Source organism: Xiphophorus couchianus, chromosome 7 (genome assembly GCF_001444195.1).
Source record: "Xiphophorus couchianus chromosome 7, X_couchianus-1.0, whole genome shotgun sequence".
In the NCBI taxonomy this organism is placed as follows: Eukaryota; Metazoa; Chordata; class Actinopteri; order Cyprinodontiformes; family Poeciliidae; genus Xiphophorus; species Xiphophorus couchianus.
The window spans coordinates 22804323-22830509 of record NC_040234.1 but is presented as its reverse complement, the minus strand read 5'-3'; the positions used below and the strand labels follow the sequence as shown (position 1 = coordinate 22830509).

Here is a 26187-nt window from a genome sequence, read left to right as displayed (position 1 = left end):
ACGAATGCATGCCACACTTTTCAGATTTATATATGAAACATTATGAAAACCATGTTTCATCTTCCTTCCCCATCACATGTATACACCACTTTGTGTTGGTCTATCATATTAAATGCCAGTGTGATGCGTTGAGGCTTGTGGGGTTTAACATGACAGACAGGAAGAAAGTTGAGGGATGTGTGAAAACGTTTTTGCTAACCACTGTAGTTTGTTCACGGTGTCTGGGAAAACTTGTGGTGAGCAGACTTGTTAAAAATGCTCTGCAGAGCCTTGTAGAATAAAACTGCATTTCCTGAAGACCAATTATCATTAATTACTGCCTGCCCTGAGGTTTCTTTAGTTAACTCGTTAAAATGTGGTCGTGCTGCAACAGCTCAGCAGGTGTGTGGGACATGTTTCATGTGTTTTCAGACAGACTGCTATGAGGGGTTGTTAAGTCAGATTTAGCTCTGGCTGTGGAGGGAGGGGGTCAGCACAGCTGTGCTGGATGCAACCTTCCTTATGAACATACCAACTTTTTCAGCCCTGTAGTGCAGGGGCCAGTTCTTAGAGTGAGGAAGTAGTTAATGCCAAGACAAATGCTTTTACTGAAAACCAGGGTTTAAACGTTGAATACATTCTGAAAACTAAAAGGTTGTGACATAGTTTACAAGATAGTTTGAAAGTTTGTTGTTGAATATCAAATATGACTTAATAATATTGGCTAATATGAAAATGATTAATGGTAAAATATCTGCCTAGAAATACACTTCTGTTTTTAAACCACACAAACGAGATCTATTTTTTTATTTTTTGTCAATATTCTTTTCTTTGGTCTTGACCACGAGTTTCTACTTCCCAACCAACCAATGTTTGGCATTTTAAAGTTCATACTTCTAGATAACTAATTTATCTGTAAGGTACTCCAAAATAAACCTGGTTTTAAATATTCTGTAATTGGTGTGGAATAAGGATAGATACTGTCCAGAGTTTAAAGAGGTTTATAAAAACATTACCATTTCAAAATTACTCTGTAAATTCCTGATCTGAAGGATTTGCAGTGGATGTTTCTTCGGAGGACTTTCCCTCCCCATTCCTTGTGGTGCACTGCTGATTAACGGTTCCATTTCCGGTCATGAAGGATGCTGGCGGTCATGGTGTGAACACTAGGAGATCTGCCCAGCACTATTAATAACATAATCCTGTTTTGTTAGCAAGCTACATGTCTATAATTAGGTAATATTAGCTTAGTGTGCTGCCAGATGCTATAAGTCCCCGTCATTGGCCAATAAATTATTCAGCATCATAAGCATTTGAAAAATTCTAATAAAAAAAAATTATAAAATGTTTACATAACATTGTCATAACTTAATATTAAGTGATATGTTGAAACGGTGGTGTTTTCCCTCCAGGTTGTTATGCAGTGAGGTTCCTGCCATGCGTAAAATCTGACTGGTTGACATCCAGTCAGGTTAAGAAATTATAATACTGAGAAGTTTTTTTTATTTCAGTGACTTCACTAAGTGAGACACCTTATATAGATCAATTACACAGTGGGTAATGTTTTCAGGCATGTGTTGCTACTAATTATGGTGATTTTCTTCATTTTATATTAGAAATTGCATCAGACTATAGAAAAACATATTTATTAATCCTGAAACATGAGCTTAATGAGAAGTATGCTTAATATCTGCTTAAGAGTTATTTTTAACAGACTCTTAAAAGTTCCAGATTTTTTAACTGGTCTAATTCTAAATAATGCTAAAGAGAGGTTTTGTTAATCCCAACCACTTTTAAAACATTTGTGCTCAGATCTGAAGAGTCCACTTAAGGTTTGATCAAATGTGGTCAACACAATTAAATCTGTTGTAGCTCTTTAGCTTAAAAAGGTTTGACGCATATGCACATTTTTGCTGTATTAGTTGTGATAATCTTAGTATATTTTCTTTGTTTGTTTTGTTCAGAGCACAAAAAGATTTACCAGATATTTTAATGTAAAAGCAGTGGAGACTTCAAAAGCTTTTGTAACTGAGTATTATTGGCCAGCCTGCAGCCAATTGGCTGGCCTGTAAGCGTTATTAGTGACTCTGTCAACTCAAGAACTAAATCCTTTCTTATTTCAAAATTAGCTACTCAAAATTTGCTACAGTTGTTTTTGTCAAGATTAAAGTACATATGTTTATATCTGGGGCTAATCATAGTAGCTAATGGGATTGTTTTCCTTCCATTTATCTTTGTCGTTATAGGTTCCTTTAAAGAAAATTGGTTTGAAATGTTTTTTTGGGCCACATTTTTAAAATGAGAACTGCGGTTTTTATTGTTTATGGGGGAAATAACAGCAATCTGTTCAACAGGACGACAATGACGGCACTTCACATGAAGGGATCTTTGTGTCCAAGATAGTCGAGAAAGGTCCAGCGGACAAGGAGGGAGGCCTTCAGATCCACGACAGAATAATGGAGGTACGTGACCAATGCTGTGTTGTTTTTCATGTGAAAGTGGGGGACAGAATTCGATGTACTCTAAACGTCCATCAGGAGCGTGTCAGCGACCTCTCAAAGCTGCAGTCCGAGGTGACGCATGAAACCATGATTTGCGTTTTTCGGGTTTTGGTTTCAGATTTCTGTTGTTTCAACAAATACTCTCACAAAGCAAGACTCATCTGGAGGTCGTATTGTTGTGGAGTGTAGCATCGCTGTAGATGAAACTCTGGTTTTCCTTCACTGAGTGAGAGAGAGCTTTGTATTTTCTTAATTTCCCGGTCGGCAAATCCTTTCTGACAGAAGCCGCCGTGTCGCATCCTCCCCTCCACCTTTAAATGCAAACTTGTGTGGAACAGACGGCTCACGCCTGGAGGTCAACTTCAGGGACAATCTGAGCAACTCGAAATCACAAAAGTTGCTTTTACAGAGAAAGCCGGACTCCCACATAATGCCTGCATTGAAATGAGGAGGTCTGCGAGGGATTGAGAGTGTGTAGTTACCACGTGCCACAAGATGACAAATATGGTTTGTCGCTGGCTTTATTGTCAAACCTCAGCAAAACCGGCCCTGGAGCACTTTGAACAGCACATTGCTCACAGAGATGTTTGTGGAAAGTGTTTACGAGAAAAAGAGAGAACATCTGGGCCGTGTTGATCACTCTAGCCTGTTGTTCTATATACAGAAAACAATGGCCCAGCTTCTCTGGTTTAGGGCTCAGAATGCTCTTAAGTAATGTTGCAGAAAGACAAACAGTGTCTTACAAAAATAATCACTCCCCTTAAGGTTTTTGACATCTTGTCACAAAAATCACCATCTGTGTTTCCATTACAAACGTGTGCAAAACTTTGCTGATTTTCCACTAATGTTGGAAAAACACTGTTTTGCATTTGTGGTGTTTCCATTACATGAGAAACTCAATTAAAATCACATGTGAATAAGTTTGTGTTAATGTGATAAGTCATGAAAAAACCTGACGCTCCATCATTCTCCAACTACTCCTTGTCTTCTTCTTCGTGGTTTGTGCCAGTGGAAACAGCCGGTTGTTGATCATGTGTAGTGAAAAAAGTGTTTCCATTGCAGTTCTGCAAAATAAACCAAAATCTATACAGCCAAAAAAAAACACTTGATCCTAGTGCAAACGTTTTATCCAGGAACGAGAGGTTTTTTTAAATTGCTGTTACCATCAAAGTTATTTTTGAATTGTCAAATTGCTCAATTATATAGTCAGTGAAAACGTAGCTACTGTGTCTTATCAGGATTTGAAGTTACACTCTATGAAAAGTCATACATAATTGTAAAGTTGAAAGATGAGTTTTGAACTTTGAACACATTTTTAGTAATGATTGTCTGCTTTAGTCAGATTTAATCTCAGTATAAATCCAGTTGTTCTGTGAAGGAATCAGGTTGTTGGAGAATATTGTTGAACCATCATGAAGACATCAGAAAGGTCAGATTGTGCAATTTGACATTTTGAAAATAAATTTGCTTAATGGAAACAGCAATTTCAGAAAAACTAGTATTTCGACAAAAATTTTTGGCACTAGAATGAGTTGGTTTTTTTTGTTTTTTTTGGCTGTATCAAAGCTGTTACGGCCAAAACTGTTATGAGCTTTTGTGCCTTTTTGTGCCTGCAATGGAAGCACTGTAATCTCATCTCAAGTCATGTGATCAGCAACCGGATGTTGCCACTGGCACAAAACACAAAAGAGGAGACAACAGGAAGTCATAGGAGGAAATGCCACAATTGCAAAATTGCATTTTTTCAACATCAGTGGAACATCAACAAAGTTTTGTGTACATTTTTCTGGAAATGCAGTGACTGAGCATTGTTCAATTTGTCATGAAAAAACAGAAAAGGAAACGGCCACATATCTTTCTGAACACACCAGCCCCATGGTGAAGCAAAGTGGGGCAATGAAAGTATTAAGGAATACTTTCTTTAAAGTTAATGAGAAAGGCCCACTTTATTGGCAGAGTGACAGGAAGGTTGCCATGGTAAAAGGAAGCCTATTGCATAACATTCCAATGAAAATACATGGACATCTGTTGTAACTTGACAAGATCCGGAAAAATTAATAGGATTTGAATAGTTTTGCAAATGACTGTAAGCAATACAGGGCTTGTTTGGGCTTTCATATAATTAAATTTGTAAATTTACTCCAATTCTTAGTTGGAACAGCAGCTGATCTAAGCCGATAAGAGAACATAGCAGCATCAATATCGGCATCGGTATGTTAGTCAAATTTTATGATCAATAAGTGAAACTGGCTGATGTTAACAGCCATTATTTATTTCCATCTTGTTGTTGTTTGTGTATATTTTTTATGAGGAAGCAGAGAAGCAATGTAGGCGGTTTTTCACCAAGCTGAAAGGGTAGGGTAATGTGAAGAATATTGGTAAATATTGATTATCGGCCCATGTTTTCACATCTCTACATCAAAAGATTTTACTTTATCTCCTTTTTATGAGGTTTTGTGCTAGTAAGTAGAGAACAGTTCATGGGGACACATGTATAATGCATGCATACGCACAAAAAATGTGCGGCGCCATATTTTACCCACAAGTCATATATCAAAAATGAACCTGCCGTGAAAATGTGCGGCAGCCACACACATTTTTTTTGTGGACAGTAACAAACTACAAAGCACCAAAACTCACCTAAATGCACTGAAATCTGACTCCATTCAGTGTTACTGAACCCAAAGTGCATCAAACCCAAAGCTTTTCATGATTTTATTCTGTTACTGTTTAAACATAGACGGTGAAACTGAACCACATTTATCCTCAGACAACATAACACACACATTAAATAAATTAAATAAAAATTAAAGGAGTGTAAATAAACCTCACTTAGCTTTAACTAGTACATTTCCTCATTTTCTGTCACATAAATATGTAACTGTGCATCAGCCTGTGTGCTGAAGCGCATGGAGAGCATGTTATCTGTGGGACCCTTTCATTCTCACTGAAAAAGAAAATTTAGTCGGATCAGCAGTTTAACTCTGAACCAGTCAGGTTTGATTATTCTTAAGGTGGACAAGGTATGTAGAAAATCAAACGTATATAAGCAGCTGTGCAAAGGTATGTCACATAATTGTGGAACCCTTTGACTCTGATGGAGAACATTGATGATCCGGAGGGAGTGTGTGTTCAGAGATCAGATTGATCTGCTGGGAAATATTGATGATGGTTTATGAGCGTTTAGCTGTGTTCAAAGCTTAAAGAAGGATCCATGCATTACTGGTGCAGCTGGAGCTGCTGCAAGTCAGACAGTCATCATTCAGTCAAGCTATACCTGCTTTATGAATGTGGCTTTATGGACAGAAAGCATCTCTATTCTGTAAACGTGCAACTGATAGACATGATTTCTCTATTTAGAATAAACATCCACATTCCCCACTCAACCAAAGGACTTGCTGACACACTGTCTGTCTTTAAATCTCGGCTGAACGCTCTGCTGTTCAAACAAGAATTTCCATTTGAATCTCTTTATTATTTTTCTTCTATTTTGATTTTTTTTCTTTAAAATGTATTATTTTTATTTTTGCGAGGTGACCTTATGTGCCCTGAAAGCACCTTTTAAATAAAATGTATAACAATTATTATTATAAATACTTATACTGCTGCAAGCAAGGACCATTGCCATGGTTATGGCTTCATGTGGTGTCAGACTTCGGAGTTTTTATACTAATGTATTTAATGTATTTTGGTGACAGGGCAGCTGCTCTGTTTCCTGCAAATTAGGATTTATAAAGTAAAGGTTCGCAGCACGTGCGTGCGCACGGCTTTATACATCAGAATTTTTTTGTGTGCCACATTTCCTAAATTTGTCTGTACACCAATTTTTAATGTGAAAGCTGCGCACTCTAGTCCATGTGGCCCCTGATGTTTACACATTTGGTTACTTGAGAGCCAAATACTGAGGGAAGCAAAACAGTGCAGATTTTGCCACAAGACCATAAGCTGTACTCTTGTTCGTCTTGTTTCCCAACCTCTGGTTGAGGAAGTCATGAAACCTTTCCAGAGGAGGAGAAGTAGAGTGCCAAGAGAACACAGGAGAGCCTGAAGATGTTTGCTTAAGAGGTCAAAGGGTTATTAGACAAAAAGCCAACAAGATAAATCATTTCTCAGCTAAAATGGAAATGTACAAAAGACTGCGAGCTGATTTTTAAAAAAATTTTTTCAGGTGAAACCTGAGAATAAAAAAGGTTCTGATTTCTAAGTATTCTTCTGTTTTAATGGGTTGAAGCAGAACTCTCTCATGTCAGAAATGCTATGTCATGACACCGTTTGCATTTGTGTAAGTGGCATCTGTAACCTCAGGTGATTGGGTCTTTGAAACTTGTGGTTTGCAGATCTGAAGCAAAAGAAATGGATCCTAGTCAGCGAAAGGTAGCTTCCTGTTCCTGTTTTGAACTTTTAGCTGAGACTGTGTGCAGCGGCGTCCTAGTTAACTTTGAATGTGAGGCACAGTGCATGTAAACACAGAAACCTTTAAAATGTCATTTCTCATCCTCCCTTCTTGAAAGGTCATTTTTTTCTCTCTCATTTTGAATCGGCCTGAAAACAGGTGATCTGTTTGATTCCTTCGTTTGACTCGGTGTAGATGTATGGAAGAGGATTATGGCCACTGAAAATGGAAAATGGAATGAATTAAAGTCAGAATTCTGTAATAATTAATTCCTCAAACTTTTCTTTTAATCATTTAATCTTGAAGGATACATGTTGTGCAGTTTCCCTGCTCAGGACTGCCATGTTAATACTGCATTGACATTTGCAGTCCAGCCAGCTGCTGCCCTTTTGATGCTTCTCAGATTTTTTTTTAATCCACTTTGTTTCTGTTTTGTTTTTAATGTAGAACGCCAATATAATGATGAATGTGACTCAATCTAATATTATGGTGTACTAAATGATGTACTTTTTACATCATTTTATTTCAGTACTTGGTATGAAGCACTTAAATGCTGAAAAACAGCAATTATAGTATTATGTAGACTTCTAATTATCATTTAGCGATGATCCCCATCTCCACCCTCTCTGGTTGCTTCACCATTTTTCTTCTTTTTAATCTTTGCCATACATTACTATTTTGGGAATGAAAATGATTTGTCTTCCTTAAACCTGTGTGTTGACCATTTACCAATTTGTTTCTGTCCTGACTTTGGCGCTCTATAATTTGAAATAATTTTCTCAAATCTGTTCCCTGTCTATTGTTTGGAAATGACATTTTGGTTTGATCAGATAAGAGTTGCATCAGAAATGTGCTTAATGGAAACACAGCAATAAAAAAAACAAAAAAAAACGTCACATTTTCCAATTAAAAGGTTTTGTTCTAGAATCAGGTGTTTTTTCTATCCTAGCAAAATAGAAGCATTTTGGAGTTTTTTTTACATCATACTAGTGATCAACAGCCAGATGTTACTACTGGCATAAACCATGAAGAAGAAGACAACAGGAAGTAGCAGGAGGATGATGGTTTGTTTTGTTGCAGCTTTCACAGCATAAAAAGTTCATAAAAAGTTGTGTGTCGAATCCATAACTTTTCTGTAAAATTAAAGACTACAATTTCCCATGATGCCACACAGGTAGCCGCTCCCAAGTGGGCCTGAATAAAACGCAAACCTCTGATTGGCTGATATATGATGAGCATTAACACTGTGGTTGAATTATGAATATATCTCATGTTCCTTTTTACATCTGTTGCTGCCATTATTTTTAATGACTTATCATGTCAATAAGCTCACTTATGTGTGATTTTAATGTCATTTCTTATTTAATGGAAACACCACAATGGTGAAATTGTGTTTTTATGTCATTAGCGGAAGATAGACAAAGATTTGTGCACATTTGTAATAGAAATGCAGCTTCTGAAACTCAGAGAACCCACCAGAAGCAATAAATAGATACAACATGAGGATTCACAACAGGCTGGGGGTCTGGAGGGCAGATGGGCGTCCCCTACCTGAGCTACAGGCTGCTATGAATCAGCACATGAATACTGCCTTGTTCAGACAGACTTTTTTCTCTCTTAAAACCTTGAGGTGTGTTTGCTTTCACTCTCGCCTCGTAAGCCCAGAGCTGCCACTGTTTACTTTGTGGTTTCATGAAAAAGTTCTGTTTCAGCTCTGCTCTTACAACAGGCTTGTTTTCCTATTCACATGCCCAATTGATTTATTATCTGAATTGTGTTTTAAAATTACTATATAATTCTATATTTTCAAAAGCCTGGACCCTTTTTGTGTGGGTCAATGACCCTTGTGGGCCACATTAAGAAATATATTAATATTTCCACATTAAGAAATATTTGTTTTTAAAGGGGAAGTGTTATAGAAAGGTGACTTTTTTGAGCTCTACATAATATTATGTTATCATCAAAAACACACCAGGAGAGTCACTTTGATTCTTTCATGCATGTTTGAAAAAAACCTTTAATCTCATGTGGCAATCATTCAGTTGTGCAAAACACCTCAGTGGACCTAGCTCTGCTTTCAAGGACGAAGCTCCACCTTCGTGGAGCAACTTGGAGCTACAGTTTCCAGATGTCCTCCAGCTCCTTCAGACTAGCCAGCAGCAATTAGCAAACACCTGGTTGAACTCCTGAGCTCCTTATAGGAGATACTTCTCAGTGTAACGCTGGCGAGAAGATTCTTAGAGTTGATGAAGAAGCCATGTTGTGATGACTTTTTGAAGGTGGCGTTTCAGAAAGAGCAGGAGATTTTTAAAGAGACAGAGACCCAATTTCAAGGCATTGAATCAAGTCATATTTGACATTTTCAGCATCTTTATAACAACTGAGGATAACATAGTTACTTATGTTATTAAATTGTACAATATGCCTGGAAAATACATAGCACTTTCCCTTTAAGGCATGTCTGATCTAGCCTTTTTATCAATCTTTCCACCATCCTGTCCAAAATGGTGCTTAGATTGTCGTCAGTGATGGAAACAGGTTTATTCTGTGTAATACAATGCCTGGAATTGCCTAATCAAATTGACACTAATATGTTGTCAGCGCGCATGGCATCAAGCAAAAGTTGCTCAGCTCGTTATTGTTGGGGGCAGAGGGGCATATTAACCCTTAGAGGGATCACATGTTGTTTCTCATTCTGAGGGAAGAAGCAGGCCTTTGTCTGGCTCTTTTTATTGGATTTTGGCCCCCGTGTATGCAGCACGTCTATTCCCCCTGACGGGGCGAGCCCGACACGGCCCACGACCGGCCCTGTAGATGGGACGAATCCAAACCCCGGGGCTAAGTGGGCCAATCCTCGCAGCGAGCCACATTCCTGTGCCCCATGGTCCAGCTGGGGCCCAAGCGGGACGCTAAATCAAATCTAACTTTAAAGAGTCCCTAATCAGCTTCTGGTGGTAGCCACTGCCCAATGCTGGAGCGGCTTTTAGGCATCGGAGACAAGCACATCTTTGTTTTCCACTGCACCATATGTGAGGTGGGTGGTGGTTGTTGGGAGGGAGGGTTCCAGGATGTGGAGTTGTCTCAGAGTGGAGATGGTGTGACTCCTGCCTTGTCTGCGCCGTTCGGGGTTCTTTATTGTGTTTTCCACTCTGTTTAAATGGCTCAGCAGCTGAAAGGCCAGCCGGCGCTTCATAATGTTTTTTGTGGAGCCATCCAGTCTGGGCGTACTGTAAATGTGTTTGCTCCGCTCCGGCACCATCCCTGTTGGCTTCTTGCTGCTGCTAGAGCTTAATTTACCACCCCTAAAAAAAAGTCTTAAAACAGACAGAAATAGACAGGTATAGTTAAGATCAATCATCCTGCCTATCAATCACTGGCCCCAGAGGAACAGGAATGGTCGGCTCAGGTTGCTGCTTGTCGCGTCGGCCCCTGACCTCAAAGCACAGACTGCCCACTGACTCCTAATTAACTACCCTCAATTAAACCCAATAGGCTGATTAACAGACCCTTAGTTGTGCTGTAATGGCCCGTTGTTTCCTCTCAGCTCCCCTCAGATATGCATCTTGGCTCTAGCTTGCTAATCACAACCTGCTCAGGCTTTTTTCACTAGCAGGACATATATTATTTTAACAGGCTTGAAATATTCTCATGTTTTAATCAGGTTAAACGTTTATGCAAAGTTTTTTTTTTTCCATCAACATTATCAAGATCCCTGCATCCAGGTTATCTAGCTGCCTGAGAACATTAGTGAAGAATAGCAGACAGGTCAGGAAAAAAACTAAGACGTTTAAGGCAGCATTGGATCATAAAACAATATCCACCTGAGCCCAAAACCTACCACCTACCACTACTATCAATCTAAGCTGACATGCTTAGTTTTCATAGTTGAAAAATTACATTAATTTTATTTCTTCCAATTCACTATAATGTATTACTTTTTATTGCAATATCATATTAAATTCCCAAAAGGTACATTTTAGTTTTTTGTGGTAACAGAGCAAAATGTAAAAAAAAATTCTCATTGTACTTTTCCATTTCACACATCAGAGCAAATGTTAGGCTTCTGTTTGCATTTGAAATGAAATTTTTAGCACAAACCTTCTTACCTAATTGATTACACCCCATAAACTCATTGGGAAGACCGTGCTTTAACATTTGCTTAGTAACAGCAGTCATTCTTCTGTTATTCTGAGTAACTGCTCTAAAAATAACCCAATGTATCGATATCTGAGACGATCCAGCAGGGAATTGCGCAAAAAAACATAAAGCAAGTGAAATAGGGAATGGTGGCAACGACGAGGAGCAATCAGCTCCCTAGCTGTGATGACAGTTTTCACCACATTCTTCTTCTACTGTGTAGACCACAGTTAAAAATGTTCTGCTACTAAATTGTAGAGACTGTAAATCTGTCAGCTTGGTTTCTGCTGCATGAAAGCCAAAAGATTCATCCTGTTCTTTTCTGTTAATTCTAGGAGCAAAAAGTAGAAACAACTTAAACAAGTAAAATATGTCATCCTGTTTGTTGTCCCAGAGTGTTTAACACAGAGCCAGAGCAGAAAGAGCTGATAGCTATCACAAACACTAAACTGGGAGTGGTGAGTAACGGAAATCACTTCAAGACAGAAACAGGCTGCCATCTTAAATATAAATCACAAGATGTTGAGGTGCATGTGGTTTTAGTTGAATAAAGATATCAGCTGAACAATGGGCGCAGTTGTATCCCACCTGACACTACTACTGGATCCTCGTGAGAGCCTTTAAGACCGTTAGCGACAGCGTGATTAAAAACTGAGGGACTTTCCCATCCTGCAATGCCGACTCAAAGTCCTGCTCGTTGACAGCAGACGCCCTGACACGTGTGTTTGGTTGAATGGAAATTGCTCCATGCTAACAGTAATTTAAACATGTGGCACCATCTGATCCAGCATTGGTCTTTCAGCAGATTATAGGCTTTATATTTTGCTCATCAATCAAAGCTTAAGGAGTATCCCTGTCATTCTTTCAAAGGAAACGACTACAGTTCCTTCTACAGGAAGTTGGAGACTTTACTTTCTCCTTTCCCTTAGTTCCACATGACTTTAATATGTTATAGCTATTAGACATGTGCCAACATCATCACATTAGTGCAATAAGAGAACCTTATTTCTCATTATGTCAAAGACAGTTTCCCTTCATCGTAATTCAAAGTTTTATATCCAAAAGTGCCTTTCAGAAACCATTGCCAACAGTGGCATCTCAACTCTTAATTAAAAGAATTCAAATAAAACATTTGAAAACAAATCTTGATATTCCACTTTTATTCAAGCTGGTGTTATCATCTACAAAAAGTTTAAAGTTTCAATTTTTGTTGCTTCAAGGGTGATTTTTGTTTTAGAATGGATTTCATTTCATTTCGTCTTGAACCAGTCATTAGTTAGATAAGTAACACTGAAGTATCAATGAAGTCTGAAAGGTGATGACCCAACTATCTCTTCATCAGATTAGTGGATGGGGTGTATGAGGCAGCAAGTAAAGATTTCATCCTCAAAGTTTTTGGAAGCAGAAAAATTGCTAAACATACAGATTTGACTGAGTTTGACCAATATTGATGGTTAGATGACTCAAAAACTGCAGTCCTTGTGACTTCCTCCTATTCTATGGTGTCTCAGCAGCCATGTTTCCATCAGCTTTTTATGCACATTTTGAAGTATTAGAAAAGTTTGATGGTAATGACAAAATTCTAAATAATTTTCTCAATTTTGCAAAAAAAGATTTATGCTCACTTGAGGTGGCTTTTAGAAAAAGAGTTAATGTGTCAAAGGGAGATGGAAATATTATTGCTGAATAAGTTCTGAAATAACGAATTGCAGTCCCACACTCCAGCATGGAGGGGAGAACTTTCCATTTTTTTGAGTGAGATATGTGCTTCTTGCTAAAACTGTAAGTAGCATCAATAGCTGATGAAATTCCTCTTTGCGTAACAGTAGATGGAAACATGCCCGATTCACATTTTCTTTTTTGCAACATTTGAAAAATGTACTCAAAATTTGCATAACAGTTGGATAAAAACATAGCTAGTATGTATCAAAGTGATTCAAGAAAGGATCAGTGGTGAGCCACACACAGGGTCATGGTGAGCTAGAACTTCCTGATGCAAATGGTGAACAAAGGCTAGCCATGTGAACAGGTGCTGTTGCTCAAATTGCTCAAAGTGTTAATTGTTGTTTTGATTGTAGGTTGCATGGGAGTTGTTGTATATGGGGCTGCATAGCAACAGACCAGTCTGGATACAGATTCTGGCCTCTGTCCGTTGGCCAAAGCACCAGCAGTAAGCATGTGGTGAAGCATCAGAAAGACTATAAAGGAATGGAAGAAGGTTTGCCTTATCTAGTGAATCGCGTTTTTTCTTTTACATCAAACACACAGCCAAGTTTTGTTGCCAGGATTCACTATGGTGAAAATGCCAGCCATAGGCTAGAGTGTGATGTTTTGGCAATGGTCTGCTTGGAAATCTTGGATCCCACCATCAATGGGAATGTTGCTTTGGCATTTACCACCTACTTATGCAATGTCACAGATCATCTACGGCCTTTCAGGAGCAAAATATATTCTGTCATTTGTGGTCTCTTTCATCAGGATAATGTGCCTGGCTTCAAAGCAGAAATAGCTCAGGAGTGACTTAAGAAGCTACCATGAGTTTGAGGTGTTGAGGGTTTAACGTTTCCTTCATCTTGAGCCAATTGAGCACGTGTGGGATGGGTTTTACAAATAATTCCAGTCCATGAAAACCCCACCTTGCAGCTTAAAGTACTTAAAGGATCTGCTGTATCACAACTTCAGGGGTTTAGTTGAGTCCATCCCTCAACGATTCAAAGCTGTTTTGGCAGCCATCACACCACAATCAGGCAAGTGGTCCTAATGTTGAACATGTTTAGTGTATATTTGGAGTTTCTAAAGATGCTGCGTAGCTATTCATATTTACCATTCAATGCAATGACTTATCGTGCTTATTTTAACAGTCTGTAAAAAGTAAGATTAAATAAATCAATTGCATTTGCCCTCCCCCCCAAAAAATAATCGTCCCATAAGCCTGTCTACAAGGCTTGCTATGAAGAAATACTAACGTTTCCAAAGAGCGTCACCTCTGTGCCAGCCTGAGCCTCGCGGCGGGTGTGATGCTGCCTAATCAGCCAATGCAGACTGCAGCACTGTGGCCTTGGCTAGTTCTGCTGCCAGCAGATGTTGGGCTTTATTTGCCGGGTCTCCATTAGGACCCAACAGATGCACAGCACACAGGGTTGACTTCACCAGACATAATTGTCCCTTCTGTAAATGACAGATGTTCAGTAACATCCAGACTAATTGGAAAGCAATAGAAGGTACTGATGGGGGAAAAAAAAAAATTGCAACACACATGCAATGGCTTAACATATCGACATACAGTAGCTCTGCAGTGTGAGACAGTTGGCACACCTGAACTTGCTCTTTTTTAATCACCCCCTGGCTGGGGAACAGGATTAGCCTCCTATTTGTCTTCACCAGCTGGTTGCAGTGCAAAAAGCACAAATGGACTGGCAGTCATCGGCCACAGGCTACAAGCGGCAGAAACTTGGCATCCCCTATCAAAATGTTTTTGCTCACTTTACTAACTAATCTCACTGCTCTCCCTCTCAGCCGGCCTCTCATGAGATGCAGTTAAAATCCCATCAGGTTGGTGGCCAATTTGCCAAACTGTTGGCACCCTTCCTGCCTTTTTTTTCATGCAAATATGTGCAAATAGAAGGGCGCCACTCATCAGCATGCTTCTGTTTCTCTGGCCTGCCCTCTTGTTGGCATAAAAGAGATGTTCTCTTTCAATTGTAACCTCTCTGTCTCAGTCATGACCTGCTTCCTCTTTTGGACAAACACCCTGGAGGGATCTTTGTCAGCTCATTGATCAAGCTTTTTGGAAAATGCGAGAAAAGAAGTGCCTTCCTCAGACATTCCTGCTCGTGTTTTTGCTTTTTCTTCCTCTCTTCAGTACATGAGTTATTCTTTGTGGGGAAGTATAGTGTGCTTTGTCTCACTCTCTCTCTTTCCTTCAAGCTAGCTATGCTTTCTCTGAGAAAATACAGGTGCTCTTGTCTTCAAGTGCACTCTTCTCTGTACTCTCATTCCACCTGTGTATTCACTGATAAATGCCACATGTTCTGAGCTGCTGAGATGAAAAAGAAACTGTTTTCTTTAACCCCTTTTGTAAATATTTGAAGGGCTTAACTTAAAAGAGTTTGAATAAACAGAGCTTGGGTAATAGCTTTTCAGACATGAGTAGAAAAAAACCAACAAAAAAAATATTAATACCTTCATCCACTCTGTAAAATGGTACACCTTGTAGCTGGGGTCAAATAGGTTGTGTCCACAAAATTCCTGCAGACTTTTGACATACGATAGTGCTTATGCAGAGAAAATAATTGGCAAGCCAGGGAGAAAAACCCCTGGACCACCAGCTGAGTGGACGGTAGGGAGTGCCAAGGCCGATGCCAAGGTGTCAATAAAGATACCTTTTCTCCTCGGTAACAGAGGGCTGCTTTGATTAGTGCCTCAGCAAGACTAAACAGCTTTTAATCAGAGAGGTATGCCAGTGGCTGCCATTTTGCCTGGATGGAAGCAAATTTTCCTCCATAAGTGAACAGAGCAGCAGGGTGATTGATATATGCAGGAGGTTAAGGATGCCCCCTTGATGAGTAAACGTTCCTGACTAACTTTAAAGAGAATGTGTTTCCTTTTTCTCATGTAAAAACAGTTGTGCATACCGTGAAGGGCTGTTCTCTGTCTGCTAAATCGGGGTTCATCTGCCAAGCACCGGGTTGCCATCATCACTCAGACAAAACCCAGATTTACAGCAGATATCCATTTATCTTTAGTTTCCATATCACACGAAGTCACCCAGCACTACTTCTGCCAGGACATGTACTTTAGGGCGATAACGGAAGAAAAAACAGCAAGAGCTCGGGAATCCAGCCAGCTGATGCGGTACTGATTCAGACAAAGGCAGAAAAGGGAAAAGACACCACTCAGTTTGTCCCACTCTTGGAAGTTCAGTTTGGCATTGCTCTTTAAATTCTTTATCCAATAACAAACACTGAGATGAATTTGGCTGATTTTCCTCTGAACCTACTCTCTGGAGTTATTCGTGGAGTGAGAGAGGTCCATCTCCAACACGGCGGCCCCTCTGCTCTTTAGCAATGCCATATCAGGCCAACAGCTGCTGTCTCTCTCAGTAAAGGAATGTTGACTTCTGGGGCTTGCCTTCACACACGCACCGGATCTTACACAAGGTCCTTTATTCGTGGGCTTATGGGCTTGATTTTTTTTTTTTTTTTTTTAAGGAAATCTCTTCTTGGAAGAATCTAAACATTTATTGAATTTTGCCATTAAACTGCAAGGATCCCCCAGTCTACAGTAGTTCCTTTGCTACCTGACTCCTGGCTTACCCTGATTTAGGAGACCTAAGCAAGGTATCTCAGGTAAAGGCTGCTCGTTTCACTCTGTGGCTCAAATTCTTGAGCTGGAGCCAACGAACTGTGATTGCTCTCACAGCTGTCCCTTGGCACATCAAGATGAGGTCTTTTTATCAGATTTCTTGAGTATGTTGGAAGCGCATGGCTGCAGCCTGTTCTGTTCAGAGAAAAGAGCCTTGCGCAACACGCAAAGGGGATGGCCACCCAGGACAAATCCTGGAATGTTTCAGCTTCTCTCTCTGGTTCTCGCTATCCGCTTTATTTTCTTTATTTATCTAGATTTGAGGCTTGTGGTTTTTTAAAAACATTATCACAATGTGTTAAAATTGCTGTGAAAATAAAAGCTGCGTGTCTGTCTGAATGTAAAAAAAAAGAAAGCTTCTCTGTCTTCATCTGGCCCACCTCCCAGCCCCGTACCTCCAAACAGCCGAGTCGTTCCTCCAAACCACAAAGACAGGCTCTATTGCTCTGCTTCCAACAGAAAGCACTTCACCTCCTGTAAGGAGCACGGCCAAAGCTCTCATAATTCAAACTATAATTAGGAAATGCTCATAGAAGTGTCTCGCCCTCAGAGTTCTTGTTTCAGGTAAGGCAGTCAGAAACTGAAGTGATTCCAGACTGCTAATGTCTGTCTCAGCAGAAGTCTGGGCTCTCTTATTATTTTAGTGCAAAGGTCCAAATAAACCCAGCGTGGGTCACGACCTCAATGATCTGAACCAAATGTGCTGCACTTTGCGACCTTTGTTGAGAGATTTAGCCTGAGAAGTGGATGAGTGTTAGCTGTGTTTGACATTTATATGGAAAATAGAACTTTAACTTAGCCATAATGCTGTCAGCTTGATCGGAAATTCTAAAATATAAACGTGGCCAAAAACAAACAAACAAGCAAAAAAAATATTATTTTCTATTAAAGATGTGCATAGTTACCCTAAAATTATAAAGTTCTTTCATCTAGAACATCAAGTCTGGGCTTCGTCATGTTAGACAGTTATATTTTTGAGGTACTGTCTTATAAAATCACAATAATCTGCTAATATATTAATAGCAGAGCTAAGTTATTTGTTTAGCACTTTAGAAAACTTTGAAAACTTAGGTTCCCCTAAATTTTCCAAGAAATTCTGAAGTATAATTTACTATGTTATTCTTGTTGTAAAATGTCAGTCGACTAAAGTTTGACATCTGTGTTGAAGGTTTGGTTATTTGTTTAAGAATTCTTCAGATAGTTCAATGTTTACGTTCACGTTCTTATTTTGAAGTGGGTGAAAGCTGTTGATGCAGCAGCTCTGCTTCCTCACCTCACCTTCTCTTTTTTTGTTAAGTAATTTTATTGAGCAAGTAGCAAGCACACAACAAACAAACGAGGCAAACAGAAAAATACAACTGTGGCCAGAATGGTCCCAAAACACAAGAGGAAGCAAACAACTCAAATACCCAAGGAAAACACCAAGTTGCATATAATTTAAGTTCACCTTAGTGATGGACTCAGTTTTTCTTTTCTTCAGATAAAAGCCAGAGTCTAACAATTATCTTTAACAGTCAACAGTTGAGGGGCCACATTTGGTACCAGAAGCCACTCATCGAGCTCCACTTACTGGGTTGCTTTGAGTTGAGGCAATGCACTCCTCAGGCTCGCATACGGCTGATTCTGTGATGCTCTGGAACGGCTCCACTTCTCTGGCGTGCCACGCCTTCTCCAGCCCCAAAGGTGTGGCCTGAGGCTCCTCTCTGCCCCGATCACCCGCCGGTCTACCTGCCAGGACTCTGCGCCTGGTGCAGGGATTCTTGCTCTTCTTTCTGGAGCGTGTCTGTGATGATTGCCTCACCAAGTCAGTTCGCGTCTTCCTTCTAGCTCGGCTCATTTTATCTGGCTTTGATTAGTCTCTGCAGACACCTGTACGAGAAGCCAATTACTGCGCTCCGCCTCTTTAGACAACCAGCCATCAGTTCAGTGTATTCGAATTGTTAAAGGAAAAAACCAACACAATACAGACCAGCAAAATGCAACCAAAAATTACAACAATCACATTTTCCCACTTACACACTTACATGAACACCCCATCAGGGGAGTTAATTGATCAAATACATTCAAATGTGCAATAAATCATTTGAGGGCAAAATAACGTGTCAGAGATTCTTGGTGGGTATCAACTTGGTTGAATTAATGCTTTAGCTTTAGCATTAGTGGTATCAATGTTTATGATTAGTGCTTTAGGGTTGGCACAACTTACTACCTAGTTAGTGGTGATCACCGCAGGTTAGTGTTGAGCAGAACTCAGAATTTAAATTTCTTATCCGTCCACCACTACCCTCTCCATTGAGTCATCTGTTATGTTTGTCCATCCATATTTTTTGTGGTTTTTGCAGGTTTCATATTTCAAGTGTGACCTCTGTAGGAATGTGTGCCATCAATTCACAGTAAGTTATGAAGAAACACATTTAAAAATGAATTAAAATTCACCTGGAAATAAATGCACTTTGGACTTTTTCTTCTGGAAGAGTTTGTACAGGAACCCTGTCTTGCACCCTATTTCACTCCTAAAACCAAGAACAGGCTGAGTTATGAGCTCGCTTTTCCTGGGCTTTAGGTTTATTTACTCAACATCTTTGGTCGGGGCGTTATAGGGTAGCTTTTTAAGCAAATACACAAATCTGTACTAGAGCCAGTTGTTTAAAAACCCATTGACAAATGGTTTCTCATAGATCCCCATCTACTCAATGGCATTAAGTCAGAGTTTGTTTCTTATCTTCCCTGCAGCGACGTTAAAAATGCTGAGTCCAGTGGTTTTGTAACATGTAAATCCAAAGTGGGCCAGGTCACCGACACTTTTCCTGGTCCCTCCAAACCTTTGGTCTGGTGAACAAAAGCACAGCAATGTCTGCACTTTTTACCTCGGATGAGAAGAGCAAACCTCCCCCCTTCCATCATCACCACTTTCAGAGGAGGGACTGTAGAGAACATATTGACCAGCAGCATCTCTGTCTGGTTTGGAGCATGTAACACCTCTGATTGGCTACATGTAGAGAGTGTGGTGAGGACAGCTGAGAAAATCATCGGGACTGAGCTTCCTTCCATCCTTGACACCACTCACAGTCGCTCGCCCCTTCCACCCTCACCATGGTTTGTTCTCCTTGCTGCCCTCTGGGAAAAGGTTCAGCAGCTTCAAATGGAGAACAACCAGATTCCACGACAGCTTCATCCCTCATGTCATAAGACTACTAAACTATTTTTTATTATATATATTTATATTGATACTTTTGAATTCTATTTATTTTATTATTATTGGAGCCTTGCAAATGTTGTTCAATATGTAGATTTTAAATGTACAATCAGCGACAAAGTCTGTATGTCAATGTCTTAATATATTCAGGGCAGGACAACTCTGATCAAATGTTTTTATCCGTGTCCTTCCTCTGACTCTACTCCCAGAAAGCCTCAAAGAATTGTGGGGTAATCAGACGCTGAGTCGGCTGGAAGTCGTGAATCTCAATGCAGACTCCTACTATCTGACTGTCATCTTGCCCTGAAAAGTTGCCTTGACCAAAGTTAAATTCCAAATGATGAGTCAAAGCCTAAAGTGTTGAAATCTACTGAAGACTTGACTCTTATCACGTTCAAATCTGTGTTTTACCATTTGACTGTAAAATGCCTTTAAATCAATTATTTAACAAGATTGAGTCGCTTCTGATGCAATATCTAAAGTTTTAGTAATTTTAGTCTGTGACAATAATCTCTTAGAAACCCTGCTGCCCAGTTACACAAGATGAGGAATAGTTCACCTTTTGTTTTTAGAGCATACCAACACTATGAAGAAAAGGCCTGTAAACATATAACCACTGGTAGAGGTACTGCAAGATCTCAACTCAAGTTTTCTTCCATAACCTGCTTGTTTATATACAGAAAAGGAATTAAGTCAAGCATCTGAGTATTTTCTCAGATGTTTTTGTTCTCATTTGTCTGGCAGTAACAGCAGAAAATCCTCCGTCATCCTTGAACGGCTGCTGCGGTTGTGTGTGCGTGTCTCTCTCTCTTTCCATCCTCCTTGAGCCTCTACTGGCTCTGTTTTGCAGCCCGTGAATTAAATTACATGATGCCGAAGCTCTAGGGGGCCAGACTGGAGGCTCCACTCACACAGCGATGTGAGTGGAGCGGGTGAAATAGCTCTGCTGGTCTACCTCCTCCACAAAGATTCAGTGCCATCGTGTTGACATGACGAGGAGGTGCTCCCGACTTTAAAAGCTGTCTGTTTCTTCCACTGTTTTCTCAGATGGTTCTCTCCTCATCTTGACTACACATTTATTCTCCTTCTCTTTTTTTCTCTCTCCATCCTCAACCTCTGATTAATTAAGTATGACTCTCCAAGGGAAAAATGCACATTAGTCAGTTTGTTTTATTGTCATTGAGTCCAAATATGGTGTGTTTGTAGCTACATATTAAGTCAGAACTTCGGGGAAAGAGGAGTAAAAGTATCAGTCCTTTGGTGCATTCTTGACCATATCCCTTTGAGAAAAAACTTAGAAACCTGGATATCCTGCAGTGCTTGATGTGGAAGAACTAATTTGGAATGAAAGGTTGAAGTTGATCTTGTGCCTCTGAGCTGCCGAAAGAAGTTACAACACCTCACAGAAGTGTTTCCACATTTCCAAACCATTTCATGTAGAATTTTATTGAATGAACAGACAAATTTTGTGTACAAGCCTGTAGTGTGTCAACATCAATTATCAAGTCTCGCCACAGATTCTGATTTGGATTTAGGTCTTTACTGTGACACGAGCGTTTATGTGAAATTTGTCCCTCCCAACCTCATTCTCCACCAGGTTTTTTCTTTCAGTCTCATTGGCTTGCAACCAAAGGGAACCTTTCATGTGCTAAGGGTCTGTTAGTGCTGGACCGCAGAAGTTTTGTCATTTCAGTGGAACTGATGATGAAGCTTTTTATTTCAAAGATCAGAAGTCTATGGAGGAGAAAGGGTTGAGTCCAATGGTTTGCCTCCCTGTGAACAAAATGCTTTTTGTTTCATGTGAGTAGTTGGACTTCCATTTCAAATGTGCCAAACTTTGTCGATATTCCGCTAATTAAAAAAAACAAAAACATAATTTTGCAATTGTGGCATTTTTAATCAAATAAGAAATGCAATTAATTACATGTGAATAAATTTATTCATGCAATAAGTCATTGTAGTACATCCTGCAACTACTTCCTGTTATCTTTTTCATGGTTTTCCCAAGTGGCAAAATGTGGTTGTTGATCATGTGACTTGTGTGATTTGAGTCTATTACTGTTTTGTGAAATAAACCAGTTTGATACGGCCAAAAAAAAAAAAAAGAAACACTTGATCCTAGCTCCAAAACTTATCAAGACTGTTTTTTTCAAAATTGGCTTGTGTACTTTAAGCACTTTTTTTTTTTTTACAAAATGTCAAATTCCATGGTCATGGATACATAGCTACTGAGAGTTGATATCATTTTGGATGAAGTATGATAGAGCCTCTCCAGAGCTGAGTAGGTGTAAAGTATTCATTACATTGTAAGTAATTACCAGCTATGCCAACTTGCTCCTTTCTTCACTTATGTGAGCACTCATTGCATGGCTGACTTTGAGGGGCTTGTCTTTATGGTCATGTTACCAAACCAGAAAACTCAAGTTGAATTTTGATGAAAACAAAACAATGCTCCCAGCTAATGAAGTGTGTCTAGTGATCCTCATTTTTCTGGTGTATCCCTGAGGGCCAACACCTCAAGACTTGACTGTTTTACCCACTATGAGAAAGAAAAACTAGATTAATTTTGGGAGACATGTCGTGATCTACATGTCTTTCACATCCAACAGGCCTCAATGACAGTTTTCTCCACCTACACCACCTGGTTGGAAGCTGCCTTTGGCCCATCCTCTCCTGCTTTGACGTCTCACGAGGAAACCGTTACACAGACATTTTTACAGTCGACTGTGCCGTTTGTCCCACTCCTACACGTTAAAGAGGAAAAAGGAAAAAGTCAGCACAACTGGTCTCCCCAAAGAAACAAGAATCATCCAGCTGGAACCAGAGGACCAACGCTGAACCACAAACACATGATTCACTTAGTCAATTAGTGGGTCTGCTCAACAAAAGCTTTTTATACAACCTCAAAAATACCCCGCTGTTGTGCTGTTCATTCCAGAGCTCGGCCTGCAAACTACAAGCAAGTGTATTGTTAGAGGAAAAAGGTTGGGGGGATGTTAGAAGAAGGGTGAAGAAGCTCATGGAAATGGAAAAAAAACTGAGGAGAGATCCAAAAGCATCTGGACTCTATCAAGTTAATGTTCAAATTAATTTCTAAACATATTCTGTTTAAAATATTTAAATATGCATATCAAACCAGATGGACACGGTGTTAATGGAGGGGTCTGCAACCTTTACAATCTAATGAACCATTGATGGCCTCAATGCAGCTACGTAAAACAGATTTAGATCCATAAATATTACCACACCTTTTGAAAAAAAGACATCTTATAAATTTGGATAAATATTTAGTATATGAAATCTGTTGTTCTTAAAGATCAACCATTTTATTCCTCCTTTTAGGTTTTTACATAAAGAAAAACTTAAAACTGACATGTTTGTTTACTAGACTCTAGTGCAGAAACAACTACAAACGCCACACCAGCAAAAGGTAAGTTTGAATTTATTTGTGACCAGCAGCGGGAGGGGGGGGGCAGACAGGTGGAAGGAGCATCCACTGGGGGTCGATGGGTGGACAGGCAGGCGAGCGCGTTGAGCGAGGGGGGGGATCCAGCAACGAAGGCGGACAGACAGGAAACGGAGCCAGGCAGGAGACGGGGAACGGCTGTGAGCAGAAGCCGCGTGGAGCCGGACGAGAGGCCAAACCAGACCCTCTTACGGACCAGGAACGAGGATTACTTCGGACCAAGGAACGAGGTCTCTTTGACCAGGAACGAGAACTCACTAGAAGCGTAGAACCATCTGGCAGCGCTATCAGGATCCGGCTTCTATAAAAACGCTCCTCCTGATGAATAGATGAGCTCCAGCTGGCCGCTCCTGTCCGACACGCCCTGCAGGAGAGAGGGTAGGAGACAACACACATTCACAGCACTGCTTCGTGGACATGACAAAAACCTTTTCTAAAAAATGATGGCTACATTTTCTTCCATGGCACGTTATTTGTACATAGTTTCCAGTCTAACAACAAGAAAATAGACCTAAAAACTGACTTGTACTTTGTGTCATTCTGTTGTGGACATCAAGTGTAATTACTCCATAAAAAAAGAAAAATAGCCAAGATCTGGACTTATTTATCTAGTTGTAAAACATGTTTCTTGATCCCTTTTTAGTCATTGTTTTTCAGAGCCATTATGGAAGGTCTAAAGATCTTGTTGTGGTTCCTGAGCTGCAGACCTCTGATCTAAACTCTACTTGCCATCACTCCTCAGAATGTTGTCCATTTCTGTCCACAAAATTCACCAGAACCTAACATTTAAGGGGCTGTTTTTTCAATATCCCTCTCAACCCTCGACAATGGATGACTAGAGTTAAATAAAAAAACTAACTTTTTGTACATCTGTGTCCAGGAGCCCACTATTCCATAAACCACCATTGGATTAAAATGGTTATTTTTATATAGTACTATACAGTATGCTATGTGTTAACGGTGTGTTGCATGTGTAACACCCTGCACCTCATGTTCTCCTCCAGGGCACATTTCCCACTATCAGCCCCAAACATCCATCAGGGTGAATACTTTTTATCGCCACTGCATTTAGTGACACTTGAGGTTTAATGCATCATAAAAAAGTTTTAAAGTGAAAAAGAGGCGATAAGGTCGGCAAGTCATCAAAAAACATTGTCATGGCTGGAAACATCTTTAATAAAACCTTGTTGAAACAAAAATAATGTTTGTTTTTTTTCAGTAGCTGTATAGACTACTCATTATCTGTAGTCTGTGTTTGATACCTAAGCAGAAAGGTGTTATTTATCAAAAGCCATATTGCATGTTTTTCTAATACTGAGCGGCCCTCTGAGTGACCTTTCGTTAGACAGCAGCTTGGCAGGAGGGAGGGCTGGTTGGTAGACTCTGTTTGATTGGGACCAAAATTGAAACATTTGTTCCATTTTCAGCTGGTGTTCTTCACTTTCACACTGCACTGTGTCAAACCAACCTGTTTCTAGTGCTAGACACAATCATTTGTTTTGATTGTATTTACCCAGAATGCCCTGTGCTCTAGTCTGCTTCCTGCTCTAGGAGTGGACTCTGGTCCACTTGCCATTCACATATGCATTCGAATGGCACCAGAGTTCACCTCAACCAAACCGAGACTTTTAGTCAAACCAGAGTTTGCTTTGTTGGTCCACATCATAGTTGGATTCATTCACACCCCCCAGTTCAATTACATCGGACTAAAGAGGGCTGGAGCGAAGGCACCCTAAACATATCTGCTGATAGAAATGTTCCATTTATAGAGCCTACAAGGTAAACTAGCAAATGTTTACTGGTTTTCTTGCCTTAAATGGATGTCAGTCATTAAAAAAATAAATAAATAAAGCTTGTTTGATTTTATGGAAGTATTTTTGTGAGAATAAAATCAATATATATTAATATATTTTTATTTCTGGTCATGGAACAAGACACAATTTACATTTTTGGAGGAGAACGTTGGAGCCAGGAGTTTTTGTTTGCCTTGTCGATATTCCTGACCTTTTTAAAAAAGGCTCTGCAGCCTTCTCCTTTAGGAATGTAAATATTTCTTGCTGAAAACTGGAGTGAAATGAGTTTTTATTGCACAATACAGAGAGCCATCTTCTTGAGATACTTGTTTGGTTGAAATGTTCAAAGGACGCTAAATTAGTCTGAGATCTCCTGCTAGTCATACGATGGTGACTGTCAGGAAGAACAGGAACATTTTTTGGGGTGTTTTGGATTTTTTTTAGGTGCAACATTTCTGCTGTCAACCATTATGTTACATGTGCTAGTTTTACACTGGTTAGCAAGTGGAACATCACTGGGTTTTCATAAAGATTTTGTTGCTTTGCTGAAATAACTTTTTGTTCTCTATAAAACAGAGAAATGCACAAAGAAGAGGATTGTGTCTTAGAGGCCAAGAAAAACATTCCTGGTCGGATTCGCATAAGGAGAAAAGAAAAAGTTGTGCAGGTTAAGAAAAGCATATGAAGGAGACAAAGAATGCAGTGGAATTGAAAGTCTCTGTTCCTACTGGTTTGTTGTAAAGCTGCAGTGCTTGAGGGCCTGCCTGATCCCACCAGTTTCCACTAATCTGAGCACATCCGGTCCTGTTGCACTTTTTCACCCAATGCTCACTTTTAGACCTTATATTTCCTTCAAAATCTGTAGTCCAATTGTGAGTGGTAAAAGACTTAACATCACAGAAACCATCAGAGATATGGAGGACTACACCAGCAATCAAACTTCTCAGTATTGAGTGCCAACTTCCTTATTTTGTGGACGAAGGAGCAGGTTTTCCTTTGCTGTCCTCGCGTCTTCAAATATCTGCAGAGGGAGTTTTCCTCTTCAGTCCCTCACATTTCTCAACTGAACGTATTCATCCCATTTAAACCTCCTGTGTCAGGCAGAAATTAAAGTATCTCATATCAAGCTTTAATTGAGCCAAGGAACATTAAGACATTTTCTTTATTTCACACTAGATCACACTTTTTAGCTCCTGTTCTGGGGAAAAACCACCACCACCACGATTAGATTAGGAAGATTAGCTATGGGAACATGGCTGCTTATATGAAGTAAGAACATCAGGGTGCAACTGGATTTCACTCGGATGGATCTGAAACCACAGGGCTTTAGGATGTCACTTTTCAGGGCTTTGCTATGA

The 26187-nt window shown here is 39.8% G+C and overlaps 1 protein-coding gene across 2 annotated transcripts in view; it reads left to right on the top strand.

The window, feature by feature from the left end:
• The window catches only part of pdzrn3b (PDZ domain containing RING finger 3b), a 124424-nt gene that overhangs the window by 18423 nt on the left and 79814 nt on the right, over positions 1-26187 (top strand). For both annotated transcript variants that reach the window (XM_028023240.1, XM_028023239.1), the window contains exon 3: positions 2334-2441. In XM_028023240.1, coding sequence (XP_027879041.1) covers positions 2334-2441 — 108 coding nt within the window. The remainder of the gene's footprint in view (positions 1-2333; positions 2442-26187) is intronic.